This window comes from Physeter macrocephalus, chromosome 6 (genome assembly GCF_002837175.3).
Source record: "Physeter macrocephalus isolate SW-GA chromosome 6, ASM283717v5, whole genome shotgun sequence".
Lineage (NCBI taxonomy): Eukaryota > Metazoa > Chordata > Mammalia > Artiodactyla > Physeteridae > Physeter > Physeter macrocephalus.
This window is the reverse complement of record NC_041219.1, coordinates 97,984,146-98,000,640: the sequence shown is the minus strand read 5'-3', so window position 1 is coordinate 98,000,640 and position 16,495 is coordinate 97,984,146. Positions and strand designations below refer to the sequence as shown.

The window sequence follows — 16,495 nt, the reverse complement described above, 5'->3', positions numbered from 1 at the left end:
TGACATATACAATATACTTTATATTTTTTGGAGAAATGGGATCATATAATCTTTTACAAACAAATTTTACATTTCTTTTCTTGTGTTGATAAATGTAAATTCTCACATTATTGTTTTTAATGGTTGTGTAGTTTCCCAATGTATGCCTGTTTCCTATTTTATAGTCCAGTTTCTTGTTGATGGACTTTTAGCTTGTGTCCAGTGGTATTTTTTTTGGATACCTATAATAATCGCCAAATGGTCACTTTTTACCCCCAGTTTCCTTTATACACTCTTCTTGTTATTTTCTTAGGAATGCAATGGGTGGAGAGATATTCACCATTATAAAATCTGCTAAAATTGTGTATTATAAAAATTAAAAAAAATAGTCCTTTACATGTAAATCTTATAGCTTTGCATTATTAAGGAGAGAAAAATGGCTGTTATACCTTTGGAAGAACACTTGAGGTTTAAAATTGAGGCTCAGGCTGCTCTGATTCCTGCCCTCATAAACAGGAAATACTGCCAGAAAATCTTGGGAGAAAATTCATCATAAAGGCATTGGGACTTGGCAGCTCTTGAAGGATATTTTTGGAGGGAGAAAAATAGAGGAAAACACTGAAAGCTTGAAAATAAGACCAGTGTTAGCATCAGCTTTTAGTAGAGAACCTGGTTAGAGTGAAAAGAATAAAGAAACCTCCATGCATGTTTCCTTACACTATTATTTAAGTCAAATCAAGAGAAAAATCACTTCTTTGTTTTCCTCCTTTCTCAGTCTGCCTCTCTGATGGCACTGAAAAAGTCATCATAAGAGGCTTGGGCTGGCAAGAGCCCTGAGAGATAGCCAGGGGTTGCCTTCAAGGGATAATGAGTCAGAGCAGGAGTGGCTGAAAAGGAAACTGCTCTTCTTGAGTCTCCCATCCTCTACTGTGCAGAGGCCTGGATGGGTATCTCACTCTTGAAAACGAGCACTGGCCTTGGCTGTTTTTTGTGTGAGGCCCCTTAGAGAGGAGACAAACCCTTACCATGTACAAACCACATTGTGTTGGTGCTGTAGTTCTTAATTCCCTGGAAATCTTTGATATGTGAACAAAACAACCATGATTTTGTGAGATTTACACTGCTTCTTTTTGTTTTTTAAGAAAAGGATTACTTTATACATATTGACACATACCTGTAAGAATCCTGGAGACATTAGCTAAAGCTACTATAGTAGTACTCATTTCTGTAATTGGTCACCGGGTCGTAGTTGGTGTGTGTGTATGTGTATATGTATATATATTTAGTTAGTATCTATAGTTTCTGTTTTCATCTCCTCATTCCATATTTCCCATGTCCTCCGCCAGAACTTCAGTTTCTCCTGGTTCTGGAGTGACCCAAACCTTCATCCATGAAAGGTCAAAGTCCTCAGTCATACTGTTTTTTTTTTTGGTTGCTGTAGTTTTCTTTCTTTCTTTTTTTTTGAATTTGTTTTGTTTTTGTTTTTATTTTTATTGAAGTATAGTTGATTTACAATGTTGTGTTAGTTTCAGGTGTACAGCACAGTGATTCAGTTATACATACATACATACATCCATATATTCTTTTTCAGATTATTTTCCCTTATAGGTGATTACAAAATATTGAGTATAGTTCCCTGTGCTATACAGTAGGTACTTGTTGGTTACTTATTTTATATATTATAGTAGTGTGTTGGTTGCTGTAGTTTTCAATTCACTTTTACTGTTGGGGATGCAGGTATCAAGAGGCTGCTAGAGATTACCTTGGATCTCAGACAGTCTTCCTCGCCACCATTGTGTAGCAGTAACCTGTCTCCCCTTGGTAATTGGATCAGTCACATCAGCCAGGAGAGTAGCTCCTTTTTTAAACTGGTGGTTCAGTTCATAAGTAGCTAAAGTGGCCATGTAGATGTCACATGCTCTGATTAGGTGGAACCATTGTTGTTTCCCCTGATGAAAGCTTATCCTGCTCCATGCAAGATGGTGGTATTTAGGTTGGAAGATGTACCGTTTTTACTTTTTAAAATATTTTTTCATGTGCTTTTTTCTTCATTTTTATTGAGATATAATTGACATAAAGCATTGTATAAGTTTAAGGTGTACAGCGTTATGAAATTATTAGTACAATAAGTTCAGTGAACATCCATCATCTCCTATAGATACAAAATAAAAGAAAAAAGAAATGTTTTCCTTGTGATGAGAACTCTTAGGATTAACTCTCTTAACAACTTTCATATATAACACACAGCAGTGTTACTTATATTAATCATGTTGTACATTACAGCCCTAGTATTTATTTATCTTATAAATGGGAGTTTGTACCTTTTCACCACTTTCATCCAATCCCCCCTTCCACCCCTCCCCCAGCTTTTGGTAACCACAAATTCCTCTTTTTCTATGAGTCTGTTTTTGAAATATAGTTGACCTGCAACACTCTGTTAGTTCCAGGTGCACAACATAGCGATTTTATATTTCTATACACTACAAAATGAGCAGCATGATAAGTCTAGTTATCATCTGTCATTATACAAAGATATTACATTATTATAGACTATATTTCCCATGCTATACATTCCATCCCTATGACTCCTTTATTGTGTAACAGGAAGTTTGTACCTCTTAAGTTCCCTCCCCCTCTTTCACTTATCCCCCACTGTTCTCTGCTCTGGCAACCACCATTTTGTTTGCTGTATCTATGAGTCTGTCTGTTTCATTGTTTGTTCACTTCTTTTCCTTTCTACATTCCACATATAAGTGAAATCATAGGATATTTGTCTTTCTCCTACTTATTTCACTTAGTCTAACCCCCTAGGTCCATCATGTTGCTGCAAGTGGCAAGATTTTACTTTTTTTCATGGCTCAATAATATTCACATCTTCCATTCATGTATCTATGGGCACTTAGGTTGCTTCCATATTTTGGCTATTGTGACTAATGCTACAATGAATACAGGGGTGCATATATATATTTTTTCTTTTTAAAAAAATTTATTGGAATATAGTTCATTTACACTGTTGTGTTAGCTTCAGGTATACAGCAAAGTGATTCACATATATATGTAAATATATGTATTCTTTTTTTACATTCTTTTCTGTTATAGGTTATTACAAGATACTGAGTATAGTTCCCTGTGCTATACAGTAGGTCCATGTTGGTTATCTATTTTATGTATAGTAGTGTGTATATTTTAATCCCAAACTCCCAATTTATCCCTTCCCCCCCTTTGGTAACTATAAGTTTGTTTTCTGTGTCTGTGAATCTATTTCTTTTTTGTAAATAAGTTCATTTGTATAATTTTTTTTAGATTCCTCATATATAAGTGATATCATATGATATTTGTCTTTCTTCATTTGTATCATTTTTTTAGATTCCTCATATAAGTGATATCATATGATATTTATCTTTCTGTGTCTGGCTTACTTCACTTAGTATGAGCATATATCTTTTCGAATTAGCATTTTTGTTTTCTTTGGATAAATATCCAGGAGTGGAATTGCTGGATCATATGGTAGTTCTATTTTTAATTTTTTGAGGTATCTCCATACTGTTTTCCATAGTTCCTGCACCAATTTGAATTTCTACCAACAGTTCATGAGGGTTCGCTTCTCTGCACATCCTCGCCAACATTTTTTATTTGTGGTCTTTTTGATGATAGCCATTCTGACAGTTGTGAGGTGATAAATAATTATGGTTTTGATTTGCATTTCCCTGATGATTAGAAATGTTGAGCATCTTTTCATGTGTGTGTTGGCCATCCCTACGTCTTCTTTGAAAAATGTTTATTAGGGTCATCTGCCCATATTTTAGTCTTGTTATTTGTTTTTCTGATGTTGGGTTGTATAAGTTCTTTGTATATTTTGAATATGAACTCCTTATTAGATATATCATTTGCAAATATCTTCTCCCATTCAGTAGGTGGCCATTTCATTTTGTTGATAGTTTCCTTTACTGGGCAAAAGCTTTTTAGTTCGATGTAGTCCCATTTGTTCATTTTTACTTTTGATTCCCTTGCCTAAGGAGAGAGATCGAAAAAAATATTGCTAAGATCATTGTCAAAGAGCATACTGCTTATGTTTTCTTTTAGGAGTTTTATGGTTTCAGGTCTTCCATTTAATTCTTTAATCTATTTTGAGTTTATTTTTGTATATACTGTGAAAAGGAAGTCCAGCTTGATTCTTTTGTATGTAGCTGTCCAGTTTTCCTAACACCATTTATGGAAGAGGCTGCGTTTACCCCATTGTATGTTCCTGCATCCTTTGTTGGAGAGTAAATGAACATATAAGTGTGGGTACATTTCTGGGCTCTCTAGTCTGTGCCACTGAGCTATGTGTTTGTTTGTTTGTTTGTTTTGCCAGTATCATACTGTTTTGATTACTATTAGTTTGAAATCAGGGAGCATGATGCCTCCAGTTTTGTTCTTCTTTTTAAGATTGTTTTTGATATTTGGTGTATTTTGTGTTTCCATAAAAATCTTAGAATGGTTTGTTCTAGTTCTGTGAAAAATGCCATTGGTATTTTGATAGGGATTGCTTTGAATCTGTAAATTGCCTGGGGTAGTTTGGTCATTTTAACAGTATTAATTCTTCCAATCCATGAGCACAGAATAGCTTTTCATTTGTTTGTGTCATCTTCATTTTCTTTCATTAGTGTCTATAGTTTTCTGAGTATAGGTCTTTTACATCCGTAGTTAGATTTATTTCTGATGCAATTGTATATGGGATTGTTTTCTTAACTTCCCTGTCTGATAGTTTGTTCTCATTGTATGTATAGGAACATAATGTATTTCTGTATTTTAATTTTGTACCTGCAACTTTACTAAGTTCATTTATTAGTTCTAATATTTTTTTGGTGGCATCTTTAGGATTTTCTTTATATATATCATGTCATCTGCAAACAGTTATAGTTTTACGTCTTCCTTTCCAATTTGGATTCCCTATATTTCTTTGTCTTGTGTGGCTAGGACTTCAAACACTATATTGACTAAAAAATGACAAAAGTGGGCATCCTTGTCTTGTTCCTGATCTTAGAGGAAATGCTTCAGCTTTTTCCCATTGAGTATGATATTGGCTATAGGTTTTTCATATGAGGCCATTATTATGTTGAGGTATGTTCCCTCTAAACTCACTTTGTTCAGAGTTTTTATCATAAATTGATATTAAATTTTGTCAAAAGCTTTTTCTGCATCTGTTGAGGTCATCATATGCTGTTTTTTTTCTTCAGTTTGTTAATGTGGTGTATCACATTGACTGATTTGTGAATATTGAGCCATCTTTGCATCCCTGGAATAAACTGTGGTGTATGATTCCTTAAATGTACTGTTGAATTCAGTTTGCTAATATTTTGTTGAGGATTTCTGCATTTATGTTCATCAGTTATATTGGCCTGTAATTTTCTTTTGTGGTATCTTTGGTTTTTGTATCAGGGTGGTGCTGGCCTTGTAGAACAGGTTCAGAAGCATTCTTTTCCCTTCAATTTTTTAGAATAGTTTGAGAACTAGGGGCATTTACTCTTCTTTAAGTGTTTGGTAGAATTCATCTCTGAAGCTGTCTGGTCCTGGACTTTTGTTTGTTGGGAGATGTTTTTTTTTGTTTATTTGTTTTTTTTACTGATTCAGTTTCATTACTGGTAATCAGTCTGTTTGTATTTTCTATTTCTTCCTGGTTCAGTCTTGGGAGATTGTACATTTCTAGGAATTTGTCCTTTTCTTCTAAGTTGTCCTTTTTATAGCCATGTAATTGTAGAAATCTCTTATGATTCTTTATACTTCTTTGGTTTCGATTGCAACTTCTTTTTTATTTATGATTTTATTGATTTGGGCCAGGTCCTCTCTCTCTCTTTTTTTTTTTCTTGATGAGTCTGGCTAACGGTTTATCAATTTTGTTTATCTTTTCAGAGAACCAGCTCTAAGTTTTATTGATCTTCTCTATTGATTTTTTAGTCTCTGTTTCATTTATTTCTTCTCTGATCTTTATTATTTCTTTCCTTCTACTAATTTTGGGTTTTGTTTGTTCTTTTTGTGGTCCTTTAGATGTAAGGTTAGGTTGTTTATTTGATATTTTTCTTGTTTCGTGAGGTATGCTTGTATTGCTATATAATTCCCTTTTAGAACTACTTCTGCTGGCATCCCATAGAATTTGGGTTCTTTTCTTTGTGTTTTCATTTATTTCCAGGTATTTTTAAAATTTCTGCTTTGATTTCTTCAGTGACCCATTGGTTGTTTAGTACATATTGTGTAGCCTGCACATATTTGTGTTTTTTCCAGTATTTTTCTTCAAGTTGATTTCTAGTCCCATAGCGTTATGCTAGGAAAAGATGCTTGATGTTATTTCAGTCTTTTTAAATTTATTGAGACTTGTTTTGTGGCCTAGCCTGTGATCTGTCCTGGAAAATGTTCCATGTGCACTTGAAAGAAATATGTATTTTGCTGCTTTTGGATAGAAAGTGATATATATACACACACACACACATCTATTAAGTCTATCAGTTCATTGTGTCTTTTAAGGCCAGTGTTTTCATATTGATTTTCTGTCTGAATGATCTGTCCATTGATGTAAATTGAGTGTTAAAGTTCCCTAGTATTATTGTGTTGCTGTCAATTTCTTTCTGTATGTTTGTTAATATTTGCTTTATGTATTCAGGTGTTCCTATGTTGCATGCATATGTATTTATAATTGTTATATCTTCTTTTTGGATTGATCCCTTTATCACTATGTAATGTCCTTCCTTGTCATTTGTTACAGTCTTTGTTTAAAGTCTATTTTGTCTGATATAAGTATTGCTACTCCAGCTTTCTTTTCTTTTCCATTTACATGGAATACCTGTTTTCATCCCCTCACTTTCAGTCTGTTTATGTCTTTAGATCTGAAGTGAGTCTCTTGTAGGTAGCATATAGGTAGATTTTGTTTTATTATCCGTTTAGGTACTCTATGTCTTTTGGTTGGAACATTTAGTCCCTTTACATTTAAAGTAATTATTTATGGTGTGTGCTTATTGCTGTTTGTTTATGGGTGCTTTTTTTTGTAGTTCTTTTTTGTTCCTTTTTCTTTTGTTCCCTTCTCTTATGATTTGATGACTATCCTTTAGTGTTATGTTTGGATTATTTTCTTTTTTTCAGTATGTATCTATTATAGATTTTTGGTTCATGGTTACTGTGAGGGGTGTGTGTGTGTGTAAAATTATTTTAAGTTGATCTCTTAACTTTTTATTTCTAATTTATTGATCAAATATGGATTTATTTTGTTATTATGAGTATATATTCCTATATATATATATTATAGATATATATACAGACACACACATACACACATATAAAGCATTAATCTGTTGTATTTTTCTTTTTTCCAATGTTACTTTCTTGAGAAGATGATCTCTTAACTTTGAAAGCATTTTAACATCCCTGCATTTTTACTACTCTCTCCATATTCAGTGTTTTTTACATAATATTTTGCATCTTTTTGTTTTGTGTATCCCTTACCTACTTACCGTGGACATAGATGATTTTACTACTTTTGTCTTTTAACCTTCCTACTAGTTTTATAAGTGGTTGATCTACTACCTTTACTTTATTTGCCTTTACCAATGAGATTTTTCCTTTTATAAATTTTATTTTTCTAGTTGTGGTCTTCTTTTTTCCACCAGAGACATCTCTTTAACATTTCTTGTACAGCGTAGTGGTGCTGAACTCTTAGCTTTTGCTAGTCTGTAAAACTATCTCTCCTTCAAATGAATGATAGCCTTTCTGGGTAGAGTATTTTTTCCTTTTATAATTTTGAATATATCCTGCTACTCCCTTCTGTTCTGCAGAATTTAAGCTGACAGTCTTATGGGAGTTCCTTTGTATATAACTAGTTGCTTCTCTTTTGCTTTAATATTCTCTCCTTATCTTCATTTTTTTCCATTTTAATTACAATATGTCTTTTTATGGACCTCGATCTGTTGATCTTGTTTGGGACTCTGTGCTTTCTGGACCTGGATATGTATTCCTTTCCCAGTTTAGGGACGTTTTCAGCTATTGTCACTTCAAATAATTTCTCTGCCATTTTCTCTCTCTTCTCCTTCTGGAGTCTCTATATGAGAATGTTAGTATGCTTGATGTTGTCTCAGAGTTCTCTTAAATTGAACTCATATCTTACAGGTTTTTTTTCCTTTTTTTTTTTTTTTTTTTTTTGTTCAGCTCGTGTTATTTTTCACTACACTGTTTTCCAGTTCACTGATCTATTCCTCTGTATCTAATCTACTGTTGAATCCTTGTATTGTAATTTTCATTTCAATTTTTGTATTCTTCATCTCTTTAATTCTTCTTTATATTTTCTAACTCTTTGTTAAACTCATTGCGCTCATCCTTTCTTCTCCTGAGTTTGTTGAGCATCTTTATGATCATTACCTTGAATGCTTTATCTGGTAGATTGCATATCTCCACTTGGCTTAATTCTTCTGAGATTTTATGTTGTTCCTTCATTTGGAACATATTCCTTTGTTGCCTCATTTTGCCTACTTTTTGTTTTTATTTGTATGTTTAGGTGGGTTGATTATGTTTCCTGATCTTGGGGAAGTGTCTTTACATAGAGACATATTATTAGATCTAGGAGCACACTCTCCTCTGGTTAACAGAGCTATATCTTCTAGGGGTGCCCCCTGTGTGGTCTGAGTGGGCTCTTCTGTTGTGGTGAGTCCAACTACTATGGGTGCTCAGGTAGGCGGGGCCAGTTTCTGGCTGGTTGGCCGCCTGGACCTCCTATGCAGAGGCAGCAGGTCCCTGGTGGCCAAGGCTGGCTCATGGCATGGCTGACTGCACAGTCTGGGGATTTCTGGGACTGGGGCTGGGTCCTGGCAGGCTGACTTCAGGCCTGGGAGGTCTTGGGGCAGTTGACTGCAGAGCTTAGGGTTTTGGAGCTGGTGCCGACCTGCTGGTTGGCAATGCCAGGTCCCTGGGTGGCTGGCTGTGTGCCTGAGAGTCCCATGGCAGCTGACTATGGGCCTGAGGGGTTACCAGGACTAGTGCCAACCTGCTGATAGGTGCAGCTGAATCCTAGTGCTAACTGGCTAGATGGAGAACTCCAAAATGGTACTTGCCAGCACCAATGTCCTCGTGGTAGAATATGCTACCCAAAATGGCTGTTAGCAGCATCTTTGTGCCCAGGGGGAATCCCAGTTACCTTCTGCCTCTCTGGGAGACTCTCTAAGATGAGCAAGTGGGTCTGACCCAGGCTCTTTTCAATTTGCTGTGTGCTGGGTCTCCAAGTGTGTGAGACTTCACATGCACTCTTTAAGGGTAGAATCTGTTTCCTACAGCCGTCTTGCTCTCCCACTATACAAGCCCCACTGGCTTTCAAAGCCAGATGTTCTGGGGGCTCATCTTACCAGTGCAGTACCCCCAGGCTGGAGAGACCAATGAGGGGCTTGGACCCCTTGCTCCATGAGGAGAACCTCTGCAATTGTGATTATCCTCCTGTTTGTTGGTCCCTTATCCGGGAATGTGGGTCTTGACTATATCACATTCTACACCCCTCCTGTCATCTCATTGTGATTCTTCTTTTATGTCTTTAGTTGTGGAATGTCTTTTCTGCTAGTCTTCAGATCATTCTCATAGATAGTTGCTCTGTAAATAGTTGTAATTTTAGTATGCCCATGGGAGGAGGTGAGCTCAGGGTCTTCCCTGGGAAGAATCTTGATCTCTGCAATTTTGATCAGTCCCTTATTGTGGTGTCTCAGGATTAGTTACATTTGGAGTTAACCTTGGTTTCTTTGTTCAGAATCAGTTCTCTGCTCTTTCTGCTTTCTTACTTCTTTGTTCTTGGTCACTTGCCTTGTTAAAAGGGATCCTCAGATCCCTTTGTATAGTCCTTGGAGTTCTGCCTTATGAGAGTATTAAGAACTTAAGTAGCTTGTTCACCAATCTCCATGGGCAACTTGTCATTGAAACACACTTGGGAACATTGCATGTGTAGGGCTGGGTATAGTTTTCTAGAAAAAATGACTGGATTCTTGGCCAGAAAAACTGGATTTTATGATGGTGGTAACCAGGTGAAGGTTCAAGCATCTTGTGTAACATTTTCTTCATTTAATTAATTAATCAAATTAATATTTATTGAACCTTAGGCACTTGAGATACAGCAGATAAATAGAAATCCCAGGCTCATGAAACTTACATTCTAGTGGGGAAGATAAATAAAAAGGCTAATTGGCATATATGATATGTGAGGTGACTAAGAAAAAAATACGAAGCAAAGAAGGAGTATACATATTCGGGTTCAGAGGTGATGAAATTGTGACTAGGCAGTGAGGAAAGAGGTGACTATTGAAGTGAAGGCCTGGAGGGAGTTTTGCATGTTGTTATTGGTCTTGTAAAACAGATAATTTATTGCTAAAATGGAGTGGAAGAAGTCATGAGTATTGTGTAGATAGCTGGTAGATGAGATAAGGTGTGTAAAGTGTTCTATAAACTCTAAAGTGACTCCATGCTATAATTTTTTCTCCAAAGTGTACTGTATGATGGAATTTCTACTCTTAATTTTCAAGTCTCAAATTGAGTTAATGTCCAAGACAGTGATCATTATAGTGTGGTCTCTGGACCAGCAACATCATTTGGGAACTGTTAAAAATGTAATTTCTAGGGTGCCATATAGACCCAATGAATCATAAACGCTGTAGGTGGAACCCAGCAATCTGTTTTAACAAGTCACCCAGGGGATTCTCATGTACTCTGAAATGTGGGAACTGCTGGTCTAGAATAAATTCTATAATTTAAAGTATTTCCTTGGCTGGAATTTAGCCATTTTAGGAGGGGCTATTAAAACTTCTAATTTGACTGAGCAAAATAACCAAATTCTTTTTTTAATTAATTAATTAAAATCATTAAAACATTTTTATTGGGCTAACATTAGTTTATAACATTATAACATAAGTTTCATGTGTACAACATTATATTTCTACTTCTGTATATACTACAGTGTATATTTTTTATTTTGTTTATTTTTTTATATTCCATGTGTGAGTGAAATCATACAGTATTTGTCTTTCTCCATCTGACTTATTTCACTTAGCATAATACTCTCAAGGTCCATCCATGTTGGTGCAAATGACAAGATTTCATCTTTTTTTATGACTGAGTAGTATTCCACCATATATGTATGTCATATTTTCTTTATGCATTCATTGGTTAATGGGCACTTAGGTTGTTTCCATATCTTGGATATTATAAATAATGCTGTGAAGAACGTAGGGGGTGCATATGTCTTTTCAAATTAGTGGAGTTTTCACATTTTTTGGATAAATATCCAGAAGTGGGATACCTGGATCATATGATAGTTCTATTCTTAATTTTTTTGAGGAATCTCCATACTTTTTTCCATAGTGGCTGTACCATTTTACATTCCCTTTTATTCACATCCTCGCCAACACTTGAATAACCAACTTCTTATTATATTTTAATGTGTGCTATTCAGGATGTCTTTAAAAGGTGTGAGTTTTCAGATTTTGCCAGTAATTTAGAATGCATATATCACTTCCACTTATTTCTGAGTTTTGTCTGATCTTTTCTTTTTTTCCCAATTTGAGATGCATATCTTATTTTTTCAAAATAGTACTTAAAGCTTTAAAAGTTTCATTTCCTGCCACCTGCAAAGTGTTGAAATATAGTGTATAATTGTTGGAATTGATATTTATATAGAGGTTTCAAGATAAGTGATATTTATATAGAAACTTTAAGACACTGGATTTGCATTTGATGAAGAAAGTTTATTATGAAGAGGAAAATTATTTTGTAATAATTATTGCTGGGATGTAATTACTTTTCCACATATAATATGCAATCAGTCAGTTTTAAAGCAATCTATGTGTTTCTTAAGCTTTGGCATTATTCTGTGAAAGTATGTAATTATTTTTGTTCTCTACCAGTGCTTTTCATCACTTTGCATATCATGGCATGCATAGAAATGATAATATTTGTACAGTCCACTGGGGTAAATGGAGAAGGTAGCTCAAGGCTGAGGGCAACCCAACCTGGTTTCAGCCCCACTTCCTGCATCCCCCAAGAGCCAATAGGATGCTCAGTATCTTAACACATCTCTAACTTATTCCCAACTCACTAGTGAGCCTTAGCTCTATATAAGTATGGTTATTTTAGGAAGTTGTTTTAAATATTAGAATGAAATTTAACTTTCGTTCTTATTTTGGAGGACATTATTTTAAAATGCATTTCTGCAAAAAATACTACTTTCACATGGATGGTAGTTACATTCCACTAGTTTACTCTGTGAATGAGACTTTAATACTAAAACCTCAACAAATGGTTAATAAATGTGAAAAAATTGGAAATGGTATATATTTTAAATTAAAAAAATTAATGATCTTTTAAGTTGCCAATGAAATATAAATTAAATATGTAGTTTAAATAATTTCCTATGAATTTGGATTATTTTAATAGCATGTGTCTTTTTGCAAGATTATGAGAATGTGCTTTCATTTATACAAGTAACATTTAAAAAATCTTGTAGTTAATTTCAGAAAGATCCTGTTATCAAAAGGAATATATCTGAATGTATTGGAGTTAATGCAGAAGCATATACATTCTCCTGAAGTGGCTGAAAGTGGCTGTAAAATGCTAAATCATCTTTTTGAAGGAAGGTAATACATATTTCTGAATTTATGTAGAATATATTAATTGGACCAGGTAGAATATCAATATTTTGAGCATAATTTTAAGAATAAAAGGAAAAACAAGGCATTTGAAGAGTGAAACATTTTGCAATATAATTTCATGTCAGTGATACATAGACTTATTTTATCTACATATTGAAAGGGATGATAGAGAAAGTAGAAATATGTTGAAGGTTTGCTTTTGTGCTTAAATGCTTGGTGTTGACTATGTTTTGAAAAAAATGGCAGTTATATAGAACATAACCTTAAACAGTTTTTCAGATTATTGTGTTATGTGAAATGTATAAAAGATAAAATCAGGATATGGCTTCTAATTGTTATTTTTAAGTTTACCTTAAATTGTGATTTTTATGGTCCTGGCAGTGTGTGAACCTTTATATATGAGGCAGAAATGCAGTGGAATAACTGACAGTTTAAGATTTTGTACATTCTGAGCAATTAATGTTTCTGGCTGTTTTCTCATATATTAAATGTGTAAATTTCCAGTCCTGGGGATTCAAAGTTAACTATGACAATGTGCCTGCCCTTAAAAATCTCCCTATCTAGTTGGGGAGACTAATTTATAAACAGATAATTACAGTACAGTGTGATAATTCAATGGCAGGATGTGTAAAATCATAGTGTCTTGGTGAACCAAGCTAGGGCGACCAAAGGAGAGAGGCTACGAAGAGGGGATGTGTTTAACCTGGGACTTTAAAATGGAAGAAAGGGACTATATGTCAGTAACCACAGACCCACACGAAGTGAGGACACAGTTATGATATGCGGAAGTTTTAGTCAGTAGGGCACTGTGTAAAGCAAGGGCTGCCTCTATTAAAGTTTGTAGGACCTACTGAAATCTACATTTATTTATATGTAAAAGAAAGTGTAGCTAAAATACCTTAGAGAAACCAAGATTTTAGTGCAAATAAAACTAATTAAGAATACCATATAAGAAGTCTAGTGGTGTTAATCTGGAAGAGGCATGTAGTTATACAATAAATAGCTCTCTGGACTTGGCGGTCAGAGTTTGCATTCCAGCTCTGGCTCTGTCACATTCCAGTGATAGGACCTTGATGTTTAACCTCTGTCAGCCTAAATTCTGTACCTGGAAAATGCAAATAATAACACCTACTTTCCAGGGTTGCTGCCAGTGACCCATGTATAGATCAGAAGAAAGTTGTTAGTTCTGGGAAACTAAATAAAAGAATTCCCAGTTTACTGTAAATTTAACTTCTTGACGTCAAAGTTTAACTAAATTAGAATTTAAATTGTGTATGCTCATACTACTGAATTCACATCAACCTTTTCTGATAAAATAGTTCTGTTTTCTCGTACTTCTTTCAAATTGGTGTTTGTATTGGAGTCAGGTTGTACTTTTAATAAGCATTTCAAAATTTTATCTCTAGTAACACTTCCCTGGATACAATGGCAGCAGTGGCCCCCAAAATAATAACAGTTATGAGAAGTCATGAGACGTCAGTATCAGTGCAGCTGGAGGCACTTCGAGCTATTTTACATTTTATAGTTCCAGGTAAGTTACATAATTGATTGTGGGAAGAGATGTCATTTTAAGTGGATTTTTTGACTCTTCATGAAATATCAACTTTCTAGGCAAAAATTAAAGGACCAGTTTCTGCCAACCAGATGTAATCTTTTCACTAGCCCGAAAATTAAAACAGAGGGAAAATGATGATGTGGAAGAGTCAGATAAATTTAGATTAAAATTTAATAAGACACATCAATAATTTATTTCCAGAAAAAATAACTATAACATAATGTGGAGCTTTACCTCCAAGGAGAGTGTCATCTCTGCTATTTCTTTTCTATTTCTGTTGACTTACTAAGTCCAAGTTTTTTTGTTTGTTTTTTTCCTGTCTGAATTATAATAATACCCAACTAATTTTCACACTTCCTCTTTTGCCTCTTTCCAGTCCTTCTTTTACTCTGCGGTTGAATTAATCTTTCTCAAATATAACCATGTAGCTTTTACTCATGAGCGACAATAGTGTCCATCCTCCCCACATTTACTTCCTGCTTACATCTGTCATGACCTTGTTTGTCCTCCAAAGCCCATTTAAAACACCTGCTCCCCCATTCATTCAGCATGTATTTATTAAGTGCCTCTTATGTTCTATATATTGTGATGACTGCAAAGGTCTGAAAGACAAGTAAAAAAAGCCATGACTGTACTATTTATAGGAGCCTAGAGGTAGACAGATAGTTAATTACCAGACAGTTTCGAGGAGCTGTTATAGATACATGTATTATAAAAGGCTATGAGTATTGATGGAGGCACAGATAATTTATTCAAAAGAGTAGGTCAGAGATTGTGATATTTGAACCTGATAGGTGAATAAGGCTGACCTGGTGAAAAGGCCAGGAAGGACATTTCAAGCAGAAAGAGAAAGTGCTCATGCTGTGGGGTGAGTGGAGCATGGTATGTGAGGAAAGCAGTCCTGGGGATAAATGTGGAAGGACAGGCAGAGGCTGAGAGGGAAGGGCCTTGAACACAACACTGAGCAATTTGGTTTTTTTTTTAGCGCAAGTCAATTCAAATTTATTTAAGGTGTTTCAAAATTGTAACGTCTTAACCAAATCTGCAATTTATAACAGTAGCACTGTGGTGTGGAGAATGATTGGCAGGAGGGAAGCCTCCTGCAGGGAGATTAGGCTGGAGGCTGTGATAGGTGAGACATGGTGGGGCCCAGCAAAGAAAACAGAGGAGAGGATGGATGTGGGAGATGTTTAGGAGGTACATTTGGCGTGACTTTCTGACTACTGAATATCAGGGATGTTATTATTATTTTGCTCTGTAAAAGTCCCAATTCTTTTGAAGCCCATTTTTTTTGGTCCTTTTTAAATGAAATCTTCCTAAATCTACCATTATTTGTAGTCATATTGGTATTTTATGTTTCTGAGTATTCTCTGTATAAAAGTATAGATTTTTTCAAGGAGAGGGTTTTCTTTAGTCATGCCTTTATTTTTTTTTAACCCCTGGTAACTTGAACAAAAATAGCTATTCAATAAATTTTGAATTGAATCATGATGTCCCATTCATAGTTGTCACACTTTAGAGATATAATTTAACAGACATAGTTTTGCTTGAAAATATTATTGTGAATTTTTTTAAACTTTGTAGATTGTAAAAAACAAAAGAAAATCCTTTTGATTACCCTTAAAGGTGTCAACCTTCTTCTTTTGAGAGTAGATTTGAGTTTTATTATTTTATTTTTTAATTTATTTTTATTTTTATTTTGTAACATCTTTATTGGAGTATAATTGCTTTACAATGGTGTGTTAGTTTCTACTTTATAACAAAGTGAATCAGTTATACATATACATATGTTCCCATATCACATCCCTCCTGCATCTTCCTCCCTCCCACCTTCCCTATTCCACCCCTCTAGGTGGTCACAAACCACCTAGCTGATCTCCCTGTACTATGCGGCGACTTCCCACTAGCTATCTATTTTACGTTTGGTAGTGTATATATGTCCATGCCACTCTCTCACTTTGTCCCAGCTTACCTGTCCGCCTCCCCATGTCTTCAAGTCCATGTTCTAGTAGGTCTGTGTCTTTATTCCCGTCTTACCACTAGGTTCTTCATGACCTTTTTTTTTTTTTTTCCTTAGAGTCCATATATATGTGTTAGCATATGGTATTTGTTTTTCTCCTTCTGACTTACTTCACTCTGTATGACAGACTCTAGGTCCATCCACCTCACTACAAATAACTCAATTTCGTTTCCTTTTATGGCTGAGTAATATTCCATTGTATACATGTGCCACATCTTCTCTATCCATTCATCTGTCGATGGACACTTAAGTTGCTTCCATGTCCTGGCTATTGTAAACAGTGCTGCAATGAACACTGTGGTA

At 34.9% G+C, this 16,495-nt stretch overlaps 1 protein-coding gene across 7 annotated transcripts in view; it reads left to right on the top strand.

The window, feature by feature from the left end:
• The window catches only part of LRRK2 (leucine rich repeat kinase 2), a 172,505-nt gene that overhangs the window by 25,020 nt on the left and 130,990 nt on the right, over nucleotides 1–16,495 (top strand). For all 7 annotated transcript variants that reach the window (XR_008617710.1, XM_024122804.3, XM_055085694.1 and 4 more), the window contains 2 exons: nucleotides 12,473–12,602; nucleotides 14,024–14,148. Coding sequence is in view for 6 of the 7 variants with exons in the window: in XM_024122804.3 (XP_023978572.2) it covers nucleotides 12,473–12,602; nucleotides 14,024–14,148 (255 nt within the window). In the remaining variant the exon portion in view is untranslated. The remainder of the gene's footprint in view (nucleotides 1–12,472; nucleotides 12,603–14,023; nucleotides 14,149–16,495) is intronic.